At 36.1% G+C, this 13,588-nt stretch overlaps 1 protein-coding gene and 1 non-coding gene across 8 annotated transcripts in view; one reads left to right on the top strand and one right to left on the bottom strand.

The window, feature by feature from the left end:
• Positions 1-1,722: 1,722 nt before the first annotated feature.
• ADK (adenosine kinase) overlaps positions 1,723-13,588 on the bottom strand; it is a 528,728-nt gene continuing 516,862 nt past the window's right edge. For all 7 annotated transcript variants that reach the window (XM_053207898.1, XM_015067729.3, XM_053207897.1 and 4 more), the window contains one exon: positions 1,723-3,303. In XM_053207898.1, coding sequence (XP_053063873.1) covers positions 3,179-3,303 — 125 coding nt within the window. In that variant the 3' untranslated portion in view covers positions 1,723-3,178. The remainder of the gene's footprint in view (positions 3,304-13,588) is intronic.
• On the top strand, positions 5,527-5,633 carry LOC113600426 (U6 spliceosomal RNA). Its single transcript, XR_003421420.1, has one exon. It is a non-coding gene; the product is annotated as a U6 spliceosomal RNA (small nuclear RNA).

Genomic DNA, 13,588 nt, shown 5'->3' with positions numbered 1-13,588 from the left:
TCTGGTGAATAACTTCGGATAAGAGGGTCACACAGCTATTTGAAGCCAACCTGGGGCCAGGGCTCATGTCTTCTTGATAACGTCATTATTCTTCTCCCATACTGCATGTCCTCCCTCAAATATCTATTAAACCAAGATACTATAAAGTGAGACTAGGTTAACTATTCCCCACTCCAAGATGCAAAAACTTAGGTCACAGTGGGGAATGTGTTAACAACCAGTCAGAGATTTCCTGAGACCAAGTCTGTTAGGCTAGCCATTATTTCTCCTTTGCCCTTTATCAAAACAGAGAACTAAAAAAAAAAGTGTCATCAACTCAAGGACAAAATACACATATCCCAATGACTATTTTTTATTGTAAGAAAGTTATGTGCTCTGTGTGCACATTAAGTGCTACCAAATAGCATACTTTGTAACCTCCTTTAGTGCCTGTCAGAGGCCTAGCTAGTGAGTGGCACCTGATCAATAGTCTTGGGATAAGAAAGTTTCTCATCAAAAAGAGTAGAAAAAGTTTATCAGTGTCCTTCCTAAGAGAAAGACATTCTGTAGTAGTTTTAATATGATAAAGATACCTTAGCACTGAAACTAATTGTTCTTGAGAGACAAAGTTGGAAGATTTACACTTCCTGACTTCAAAACTTACGCAAAGCTCCATAGTTGAAACAGTCTGGACTGGCACAAGGATAGACATATGGAACTGAGAGTCCAGAAACAAAACCTTACATTTATGGCCAATTGATATTTGACTAGTTTGCCTAGCAAGTTCAGTAGTGGAGAAAACAGTCTTTTCAACAAGGTGCTGGGACAATTGGATATTCACATGCAAGAGAATTTAGGCCCTCTACCTTACATATATACAAAAATAAACTCAAAATGGATCAAAGACTTAAATCTAAGAGCAAAAACTATAAAACTTAGACAAAAACACAGGTGTTAGTCTTTGTGATCTTGGATTAGGCAAATGGCTTCTTAGACATGAAACCAAAAGCACAAATGACAAAAGAACAAATAGACAAACTGGACTTCATACAAATTGAAAACATCTGTGCTTCAAAGGACACATCAAGAAAGTAAAAACCCACAAGAATGGAAGAAGATATTTGTAAATCATATATCTGATGAGACACAGCTAGAATATACAAAGAACTCTTATAGTTCAATAATAAAAGTACAAATCACTCAATTAAAAAATGGGCAAGGGATATGAATAGACATTTTTCCACAGAAAAAAATATAAATGGTCAATAAGCATATAAAAGATGCTTAGTATCAGTCATTAGGGAAATGCAAATCAAAACCACAATGAAATATCCCTTCATATTCCATGGTGTGGAGAAACTGAACCCTCAAACCTTGATGAGAATATGCATCCCTTTGGTGCACTGCAAATGGTGCAGTCCCTTTGGAAAAAGTTTGGCAGCGTCTCAAAAAGTTAAACATAGGGTTACCATGTGACCCAACAATTCCACTCCTAGGTACATATCCCAAAGGACCGAAAACACAAAAGACTTGTATATGAATGTTCATAGCAACACTATTCATAATAGCTAAACAGTGCTAATAACCCAATGTCCATCAACTGATGAATGGTTAAACAGAATATGGTATATCTATATAATAAAATATTATTTGGCAAATAAAAAAATAACTGATACATGTTATAAGATGGGTGAATCATGAAAACATGCTAAGTGAAAGAAGCCAGACACAAAAGAACACACATTATACTGACTCCATTTTTATGAATGTCCAGAACAGGCAAATTTTATACAGCTAGAAAATAGACTAGTAGTTGCCAAGGGATGGGGAGTATGGTGAATCGGGAGATACAGTGTTTCTTTTTGGGATGATAAAAATGGTAATGGTTGTATAATTTTGTGAATACACTAAAATGAAATGAATTGTACATTTTAAAATGGAAGTTTATGGTATGTGAATTATATCTCAATTTAAAAAAGAAAAAGACAAGCAAGCATAGCATACCTTAAAGTTTTCCTAAACATAAAACAAACAAAAACTTGAACCCTTTTTTATGGCTTGAATTCAATGTTATCAATATTACCTTTTTCTTCTTCGACAATAATAATCATAATGATAAAAATAGCAGGTACTTATTAAGCACTTACTAGGCAGGCAGCAAGCAAGCATTTTATACCTGGTATTTTCTCTCAAATCATCTCAATGATCTTGTACATGGAGTTATTATCCCATTTTATAGAAAGGAAAATGAAGGTAAAAGAGGCTCAGTAATTTGCCCCAGGTTATATAAAGGCAATTAAGTTTGACTCCAGAGGTTCTATTATGCAATTTTCTCTTCCTTAAAACAGTGACTTATTGGTCTCAAGTACTAAATTATTTTTCAATGTATTATGTTGTTTTTCTATCACCATCAATGAATTAGATATCATTTCAGGACCCAGTATTAAATAATGATCTTAACCTCCTTATCTTGTTGAGAACAGGGCAAAGACATAAGGAAATTCCTATATGACAAGTTTTTATTTGTATCAAATTACAGAGTACCATAGGTAAATATAAGATTATAATTTGAATACTATAACTTATAATTTGGCAAATTATTTAATTATCCAAAATTTATTACATGTTTGAGTATGCACTAAAGAGGTTATTTGGCATAACTTGGCAAGATAAATTCTTCTGTACCTTATTTGACCACTTATCATTTATATATGTGGTACACATATATGTATGTATATACATACACACATACATATATACATACACATACTCCTAAATTAAGTATACTCGTATAAAAAGCTGAAGATTGATGTTTTAGAATTAAGTCCTGTTTAAAAATCTATTATATTAAATCACATCTGCATTCAAAGCAGAAATGTAAAAAAACTGATCAATTTGCTAAATACACATGAATTTACAAAGTAATTGAAAATGAAATAAAAATTTCCATTGAAATGTTATATTCCTGTTTAATCAACATTTAAGTGGCACTATCAAACTATGGAAATAGACATTATTTTTTTAGGTTGTTGAGAGAATAAAGATTCTACTGAGAATTACTGTACCCTCCAAATTAAGAATGAATATTATTATAGTAGGAAAAGATGGCAGATAATTTTCTTCTTTATTAATATGGGAATTCTCAGGAAGCAATCAGGGCAGTATCTGTTCCACTGGGCTTGGATTTCCTGCATTTCTATCAGTGGAAATCTGGCTTCTCAGGAAACGTGCAGCCAGTCCGCCTAATTATGACGCTTGCTGCGTAGTGACCAGCACGGATGCATTCAGTCAGGGGCTTGTCAGAGACCAGCTGAGACAGAAAACCTGGAACACAGACAAAAGGGAAGAACATAAGTATTGTCTAATAGCGTCAGAAATGTCATGTTGGGTCAGGCCAAAAAGTGGTCTATGTACCTATCTCTTTCTTCAGTCTTGATAGTAAGTGTTAAACTCCAAGTGTTAGAGTCCATGTGGAAGAATTCTTCCCCCAAATATCATAGGTTTTCCTCAACATTTCTTTTAAAGAGCTCAAGTTGGGACATGACAATTCACCATCAAGTCATTCTAGTCTTTGTAAGCCAAAAGTATAATCACACTTTCCTTTAGTTTTGAGATTAAGAGGTTGTGAGTAAGAAATACCGGCCAAATAATATTATCTTGGGTCTTTACAGCTGAGAAGTTATTCCCTCACTCCATCTCTCTGGATTCCTTCTGTGTTGTTATTCCTAGCATATGCTTTTGCACAAAACTCTATTGTATGGATATCTCTCCAAGTACAAATTTAAGAGTTGAAAAGTTATAAAGGACCTTACATCTCCCTTTTACTCCCAGAAGCAACTGTGAAATAATTTCTATAGTCAAGTGCCATGGACTAGTTGACATTAAAATAAATGTGATAAAGTAGAAAATAGTGTTAAGGACTTCTGTTTCTGACCACAAAGAAATAAAATAAAAGCAACCAGATTTATCCTTTTCCAGAAACTACTAACATTAAAGACAAAGTATATGAAGGCAAGTTTTTCAAATACTGTAAAAGATTCATGAAGGGAGGGAAACAAAGGGGGTAAACTATAAAATTGCTCTAGCTTACCACCTAGAGAGAGTTACCAGACCACAACACAAGAAACAACAACCTAGGGAGAGTTCAACAGTCTCATTGAGTTGACAGGATGGATTTGGGAGTCTAAGTAGGACAAAATTAATAGGCAAACTGATCAGGGAAAAAAAGAGAGAGAAGATGTAAGTTGCCATTATTGAGGATAAGAGATGTGATGTCACTATAGAATCTACATACACTAAAAGAATAACAAAGAAACATTAACAACTTTATGCCAATAGATTTGGTAAATTAGATGAACTGGACAAATTTGTGGAAAGACACAAGTTATCAAAGTTCAGGAAGAAATAGATAGCCTGACTAGTCTTGTACTTACTAAACATATTGATTTTATAGTTAAAAAGCTTCCAATAAAGAGAATTTCATGTCCAGATGTTGTCACCGGTGAATTCTACCAAATATTTAGGGAATAAAAATAGTATCAATGCTATACAATAACCTCTTTAGAAAAGTGAAAATACTTCCCAACTTATTCCTTGAGGCTAGCATCACTCTGATACCAAAAAAAGAAAGAAAAAAAAAAAAGAAAAAAAAGATGCAAATATTTTAAAGAAAATTTTAGCAAAGCAAATCCAATAGTATATTAAAAAAGATAATAAATTATTATTATCTTAGGAATGCAAGGTTGGTGTAACATTCAAAAATCAATCAATGTAATTTACCATAACTAAGAAAACCATAAGATCATCTAATAGAAGAAGAAAAAGCAGTTGGCAAAATCCAAATACATTCCTAATAACAACTTTCAGCAACCTAGGAATACAAAGGAACTTCCTCAACCTGATAAAGGGCAGTTAGGAAAAACTTACAGTTAAAATCATTCTTAATGGTGGATGGTGGAGTGTTTTCCCCTTAGGATCAAGAACAAGACAAAAATGTTTGCTCTTAAACAGTGTACTGTACTGAACACTTTAGCCAGTACACTAAGGCAAACAAAAGAAATAAATAAAAGTTGGGGCGCCTGGTGGCTCAGTTGGTTAAGTGTTGGACTTTTGATTTTGGCTCAGGTAATGATCTCATGATTTGTGGGATCAAGCTCCGTGTTGGGTTCTGAGCGGGCAGCATGGAGCCAGCTTGGGATTCTTTTTCTCTCTCTGTCCCTCCCTTGCTCTCTCTTTCCAAAATAAATAAACAGACATTTTATTTTTTTTAATGTTTTTTTTTTGACAGAGACAGAGAGAGAGAGAGAGAGAGAGAGAGAGAGAGAGACAGAGCATGAGCGGGGGAGGGGCAGAGAGAGAGAGGGGGAGACACAGAATCCGAAGCAGGCTCCAGGCTCTGAGCTGCCAGCACAGAGCCTGACGTGGGGCTCGAACTCACAGACTGCGAGATCATGACCTGAGCCAAAGTTGGACGCTCAACCGACTGAGCCACCCAGGTGTCCCTAAACAGACATTTTAGAAAAAAAAGAAATAAATAAAAGGTATCAAGTGCTTGCTTTGGCAGCACATATACTAAAACTGCAATGATACAGAGAAGCTTAGCATAGCCTCTGAACAAGGACAACAAGCAAATTCGTGAAGTGTTCCATATTTAAAAAAAAAAAAAGGCATTAAGATGGAAAAAGAAGGGAAGTTGTCTTTGTTTACAGATGGCATGTTTGTCTATGTCTATGGTTCTCAATAGTGGGTAATTTTGCCCCCCACCAGAGGACATTTGGTAAGGTCTGGCAATTTCTGGTTGTCACAGCTAGGGTAGAGGGTGCTGCTGGTATCTAATAAGTAGAAAGAGGGATGCTGTTAAATATCTTACTGCGTCTATAATGCTGAGATTGAGAAATTCTTGGCCTTTGTAGAATATCTTATAGAATCTAGAAAAAAATTACTGGAACTACTAAGTGAGTTTAGTAAGGCTGCAGGGTACAAGATCACTATACAAAAATCAACTGAATTTCCATACTATATACACACCATACTGTGTGTGTATATATAGCAAGATATACCAGCAATGAACAATTAGAAATTGATATTAAAAATCACTTTTAACATACTATCAAATATGTGTAATACCTGATAAAAGTGTAAGACCTGCACACTGTAAATGACAAAACAATGCCAAGAAAAAGGAAAGAAGCCTACATAAATGGAGAGATATAAAGTGTCTGTAGATCAGAAGATTCAATATTGTTAACAGCTCTAAGAAATTTTTCTATGGATTTAATGTAATACCAATAAAAATTCTAGCAGACCTATCTTTCATTTTTTTTTTTAAGTTTTTTTGTTAAGTTTACTTATTTTGAGAGAGAGAGAGCATGTGGATGTGAGCAGGGGAGGGCAGAGATAGAGGGAGAGAATCCTAAGCAGACTCCATGCTGTCAGCACAGAACCCAACGTGGGGCTTGATCTCAGGAACTGTGAGACCATGACCTGAGCTGAAATCAAGTGTCAGGTGCTTACATGACTGGGCCACCCAGGCGCCCCTCCAGCAGGCCTTTCTTATAGAAACTGTTAGCTGATTCCAATATTTATGTGGAAATGCAAAGGACTAAGATTAGTCAAAATACACCTTTGAAAAACAAGATTCCTTTAGTTACAACTTATCACAGAACTAAAATAATCAAGACACTATGCTATTGGCATAAGGATAAACAAACAGATCAATGCACCTGCACAGAGTCCAGAAATAAACCTACTTCTATATCATCAACTGATTTTTGATGAAACTATCAAAACAATCCAGTGGAGAAAAGATAATCTTTTTTAAACATTTTTTTAAACATTTTAAAAAATATTTATTTATTTTTGACACACACAGAGAGAGAGAGAGAGAGAGAGAGAGAGAGAGAGATTGAGAGCATGAGTGGGGGAGGTGCAAAGAGAGAAGGGAGACACAGAAGCTGAAGCAGACTCTAGGCTCCAAGCTGTCAGCACAGAGCCTGATGTGGAGCTCGAACTCTGGACCACAAGATCATGACCTGAACCGAAGAAGGGACACTCAACCGACTGAGCCACCCAGGCGCCCCGAAAAGATAATCTTTTAAACAAATGTTCTTAGAACAGCTGGATGGCATATTTGAAAAACAAACAAACAAACAAACAAACAAACAAACAAACCACTTCAACCCTTACTTAACATCATCTACAAAAATTAATTTGAAATGGGTCACAGATCTAAATGTAAGAGGTAAAACCATTAAATTCTGAGAGGAAAACATAGAAAATCTTAGTGATTTGGAATTTGCCAAAAATCTCTTAAGTAAGACATAAAAAGTACAAAATTTTATAAAGGAAAACATAACTGGGCTTTGTCAAATTGAACACTTCACACTTCAATAACAAGAAACAACACAATAAAGAATGAGCAAAAGTGTTGAACTAACATTTTAGCAAAGAAGATGAACAAATGTCAAATAATATATTACTACCAACCTGCTAGAATGGCTAAAATTAAAGACTGACCATAACAAGTGTTATCAATGGTGTGGGTGAACTGGAATCCTCATATACTGATGGTGGGAACATAAAATTGTAAGACCACTTTGAAAACCATTTGTCAGTGTCTTAAAAAGTTAAACAAACATTTACCTTTTGACCTAGTCATTTTATTTCTAAGTATTTAACCCAAGATCAGTGAAAGCATATATTCACACTAAAGATGTGTAGTGAATGTTCACAAAAGCTTTGTTTGTAATCTCCCCAAACTGGAAATGATCCAGATGTGGATGAGAAGAAGCAGGAAGGCAGGATTACAAAACAGCATGGGGGTAGTGGATATGTCTATAGTGATGGTTTCATGGGTGTATGCCTCTGTTAACATTTGCAAAAATGTACACTTTAAATATGTGCAGTTTACTGTATACCATAGTACAATAAAACTATAAAAGATGAAAAAAAAAAGAGAAAGTGTTGTAGTTACAAATAAGATAGGTCAAGAACAGAAGAATCTGGGGCTACTTTCCCTCCAGAGGAAACCTGAACTGTTGTAGCAGACTCAAATACTCAGAAGAATGGATGATAATGAGAAACTGTTCTGTAGCCAGACTTCCAGGCTGTTCCTTAGGCCCTGGCAGCCTGGTGGGGGTGAAGATTAATTGAGAAGCTGTGGTATAAAGACCTGTAGAGAGCATTATAAGAGATTTACGTCCTTTCTTCTCTACCTTTCTGACCACACAAGCTTTTTTCCTGTTAGATGTGGGGAACGCTCTGTATCTAGTAAAATAAGTATTCCCAACCAAATAATAAAATTAATTTGGTTAATGGAGTGATATATTTTGAAGACATTTGCTTAGAATGTGAAGTCACTCCCTCAAGAGGTTTAGTAAGAACATTTTATCATTGAGTTTTCAGGTAACAGTCAAAGGTCAATATTAACTTTCCGCCAAGCTGCGAGGCTAAAATGCTCAGCCCACACAGTGAATGGAGCAGACGCCAAATTCAGAGTCAGATCAGCTTACAATGGAAACACGTCTATTAGAAGCCTTATAAGCAACATCTGTTTTCCTCATTCCTTCTGGTATGATCTTTGTGAGAAAAAGGAAAGCTTATGTTTATGAAATATTTTTGTAAAGCATAAGCACCAGCATCCTCCTTCTAAGAGAATAGCTAGTTGATGACTGAAGTGAAGTACTCTGAAGAGACATTTGCTTTGACAAGTGGAAAGCCGGGATGCAGAAAAAAGCTAAGACCTTTGCCCTGGGTGAATAACAGTTTTCAATAATCTATTTAGAAAAACCAACTGAGGTGAACTACAGATGTTATATAATCAATTATAAGTGGACCCTTCATAAAGTAGCTGATGTGAATCTTTTTGTGTGTGTGTGAATCTTAAAAGTTATGTAAAATGGTTTAAATAAAGAGAACTTCAGTTTTATGAATCATAGGGAATCATTTTATCACATGGATAAATATTCTAAGATAGTTTTTTATTGTGTACAACATACATAACCTAAAATTTAACATTTTAACTATTTTTAAGTGTGCAATTCATGGCATTAAGATTATTTTGCAATGTTGTGTAACTATCACTTCTATCGATTTTCAGAACTTTTTTATCACTTCACCAGAAACTCTATATTCTTTAAACAATAATTCTCTACTTCTGGCCTCTGGCAACTGCTCCCCTACTGTCTGTCTCTATGAATTTGCCTATTTTAGGTACCTCATATGAATAGGATCACACAATATTTGTTCTTTTGTGTCTGGCTTATTTGACTTACTGTAATGTTTCTCAATATAATTTTTTTAAATCAAAATATAGTTATTTTTTTAGAAATAGAATTTGGTGATTTAGCACTTACTTATAACACCCAGTGCTCATCCCAACCAGTGTCCTCCTTATTGCCCCTCACCCCGTTAGCCTTTCTGCCCCCAACACCCCACCAGTAACCTGTTTGTTCTTTGTATTTAGAAGTCTCTTATGGTTTGTCTTCCTCTGTTTTTACTTTATTTTTGCTTCCCTTGCCTTATGTCCCTCTGTTTTGTAACTTAAATTTTTTTTTGCTTTTTTTTCTTTTTAAAAAAAATTTTAATTTAATTTTTAAAAAAAATTTACATCCAAATTAGTTAGCATATAGTGCAACAGTGATTTCAGGAGTAGATTTCTTAATGCCCCTTACCCATTTAGCCCATCCCCCCTCCCACACCCCCTCCATTAACCCTCAGTTTGTTCTCCATATTCAAGAGACTATTATGTTTTGCCCCCTCCCTGTTTTTATATTATTTTTGTTTCCCTTCCCTTATGTTCATCTGTTTTGTCTCTTAAAGTCCTCATATGAGTGAAGTCATATGATATTTGTCTTTCTCTGACTAATTTCACTTAGCATAATACCCTCTACTTCCATCCATGTTGTTGCAAATGGCAAGATTTCATTCTTTTTGACTGACAAGTAATACTCCATTGTATATATATATATATATATACCACAACTTCTTTATCTATTCATCCATCGATGGACATTTGGGCTCTTTCCATACTTTGGCTATTGTGGATAGTGCTGCTATAAACATTGGGGTGCATGTGCCCCTTTGACACAGCATACCTGTATCCCTTGGATAAATGCCTCATAGTGCAATTGCTGGGTCGTAGGGTAGTTCTATTTTTAGTTTTTTTAAACAATTTTTTAACGTTTATTTATTTTTGAGACAGAGAGAGACAGAGCATGAACAGGGGAGGGTCAGAGAGAGAGGGAGACACAGAATCCGAAGCAGGCTCCAGGCTCTGAGCTGTCAGCACAGAGCCCGACATGGGGCTTGAACTCACGGACCGTGAGATCATGACCTGAACGGACTGAGCCACGCAGGCGCCCCTATTTTTAGTTTTTTGAGGAACCTCAATACTGTTTTCCAGAGTAGCTGCACCAGCTTGCATTCCCATGTATCTTAAATTTTTTTAATGTTTATTTATTTTTGAGTGAGAGAGAGAGAGAGAGAGAGAGAGAGAGACAGAGTGCGAGTGGGGGAGGGGCAGAGAGAGAGAGAGAGAGAGGGAGACACAGAAGTTGAAGCAGGCTCCAGGCTCTGAGCTATCAGTGCATAGCCTGACTTGGGGCTTGAACTCGTGAACTGCAAGATCATGACCTGAGCTGAAGTTGGACGCTTAACCAACTGAGCCACTCAAGTGCCCCATGTTTTGTAGCTTAAATTCCACATATGAGTGAAATCATGTATTTGTCTTTCTCTGACTTATTTTGCTTAGCATAATACACTCTAGTTACAACAACATTGTTGCAAATGGCAAGACTCCATTTCTTTTTCATGGCTGAGTAACATTCCACAGAATATATATACCACATCTTCTTTTTCCATTCAGGAGTCGATGGACATTTGGCCTCTTTCATACTTTGGCTATTGTCGATAGTGCTGCTGCTATAAACATAAAGGTGCATGTGCTCCTTTGAATTAGCATTTTTGTGTCTTTTGGATAAATACCTAGCAGTGCAATTGCTGGGTCATAGTGTAGTTCCATTTTTTATTTTTTTTAATTTTTAATTTTTATTTTATTTTATTTTTTAGTTTACATCCAAGTTAGTTAGTATATAGTGCAACAATGATTTCAGGAGTAGATTCCTTAATGCCCCTTACCCATTCAGCCCATCCCCCTCCCACACTCCCTCCAGTAACGCTCAGTTTGTTCTCCATATTCAAGAGACTATTATGTTTTGCCCCCTCCCTGTTTTTATATTATTTTTGCTTCCCTTATGTTCATCTGTTTTGTCTCTTAAAGTCCTCATTTGAGTGAAGTCATATGATATTTGTCTTTCTCTGACTAATTTCACTTAGCATAATACCCTCTACTTCCATCCATGTTGTTGCAAATGGCAAGATTTCATTCTTTTTGATTGCCGAGTAATACTCCATTGTATATATATATATATATATCCCAACTTCTTTATCTATTCATCCATCGATGGACATTTGGGCTCTTTCCATACTTTGGCTATTGTGGATAGTGCTGCTATAAACATTGGGGTGCATGTTTGAAACAGTACACCTGTATCCCTTGGATAAATGCCTAGTAGTGCAATTGCTGGGTTGTAGGGTAGTTCTAGTCTTAGTTTTTTGAGGAACTTCCATACTGTTTTCCAGAGTGGCTGCACCAGTTTGCATTTCCACTGAATATAATTTTTTAAGTTAGAATTAAAAAAAAATTTTTTTAACGTTTATTTATTATTGAGAGACAGAGAGAGACAGAGCATGAGCATGGGAGGGACGGGGGTGGGGGGGGGGGAAGACACAGAATCCAAAGCAGGCTCCAGGCTCTGAGCTGTCAGCACAGAGCCTGACGCGGGGCTCGAACTCACAAACCACAACATCGTTACCTGAGCCAAAGTTGGATGCCCAATCAACTGAGCCACCCAGGCGCCCCTAAGTTAGAATTTATTATTTTTTTTGCATTTATTTATTTTCGAGAGACAGAGTGAGACAGAGAGTGAGCAGGGGAGGGGCAGAGAGAGAAGGAGACACAGAATCTGAAGCAGGCTCCAGGCTCTGAGTGGTCAGCACAGAGCCTGATGCAGGGCTCGAACCCACCAACCGTGAGATCATGACTTGAGCCAAAGTCAGATGCTCAACTGACTAAGCCACCCAGGCGCCCCTCTAAGTTAGAATTTTTAATTATTACCTAACCTAAAGTATATTCTGAATAAAAACCTTTATTTGGAAATAATTTCAAATTCACAGAAAAGTTGCAAGAATAAAAATAATGTGAATAGCACCTATATATCCTTTACCCAGATGCACTTAGTGTTAACATTTTGCTCCTTTATGGATATATACCCTCTCTTTATATAGATTTTTCCTATATAAACTTTCTCCATTCGAGAGCAAGTTGCATTTATCATGGCTCTTTACCTTTAAATACATCAGTGTTTCTTCCTGAGAATATGGCTATTCACATATACAACTACGGTTATCAACTTCAGTAACACAGTTAGAATACTGTTATCTAATCTTACTCTCCATATTCCAGTTTTGTCAAAGACTCAATAATATTCTTTTTTAAAGATTTTTTTTTATTCTTAAGTAATCTCTACACTCACGGTGGGGATTGAACTCACAATCTTGAAATTAAGAGCAGCATACTCTACTGCTTAAGTCAGCCAGGTGCCCCCCAATAATGTTCTTCATAGCACTGTATTTCCTTCCAGAATATAATCTAGTATAGGGTTTCTTGTGCTTTTAGTCTTCTTTATTATTATTTTTTTCAACATTTATTTATTTATTTTTTTATTTTTGGGACAGAGAGAGACAGAGCATGAATAGGGGAGGGGCAGAGAGAGAGGGAGACACAGAATCGGAAACAGGCTCCAGGCTCTGAGCCATCAGCCCAGAGCCTGACGCGGGGCTCGAACTCACAGACCGCGAGATCGTGACCTGGCTGAAGTCGGACGCTTAACCGACTGCACCACCCAGGCGCCCCATAGTCTTCTTTAATCTCAAACATTTCCTCAGTCTTTCTTTGACTTTTGAGACAGGGACATTTTTGAAGCATATATTCTCATTTGGGGTTTATCTGATATTTCCTCATGATTTAATTTAGAATATTCATTTCTGGTCAGAATATTACAAAATTATGTTGTGTCCTTCTCAGGGTATTATATTTTGAAGCACATTATGTCCAGTTGCTAGTCATGATGTTAATTTTGATCACCTGGATGTTTATATACTTTCCAATGCTTTGCAATGACAAAGAATGCCACAGTATTTTTTTGTGTAGATATTTTTGTGTTGGTGTAGGGGGGTGTATCTTCAGGATAAATTTCTAGAAGTAGAATTTCTGGGTAGAAGAGTAAATATGGAAGCAGTTTTGTTAGATACAGCCAAATCCTCCATTTTATATTTCCACTAGCAATGTTTAAGAGTGCTTGTTTCCCCACAACCTCACCAACAGAGTGTGCTGTCAAGCTTTTGAATTTTTGCCAGTGGGTTAGAAATGATATCTCAGTGTAATTTTAATTTGCATTTCCCTTATTATGAGTGAGGCTGAACATCCATTTATTTACTTATTCATTTACTTACTTATCTAAAAATATTTATTTTGAGAGTGAGCTCGTGC

The sequence above is a fragment of the Acinonyx jubatus genome, chromosome D2, assembly GCF_027475565.1.
Source record: "Acinonyx jubatus isolate Ajub_Pintada_27869175 chromosome D2, VMU_Ajub_asm_v1.0, whole genome shotgun sequence".
Lineage (NCBI taxonomy): Eukaryota > Metazoa > Chordata > Mammalia > Carnivora > Felidae > Acinonyx > Acinonyx jubatus.
This window is presented reverse-complemented; position numbering and strand designations above follow the sequence as displayed.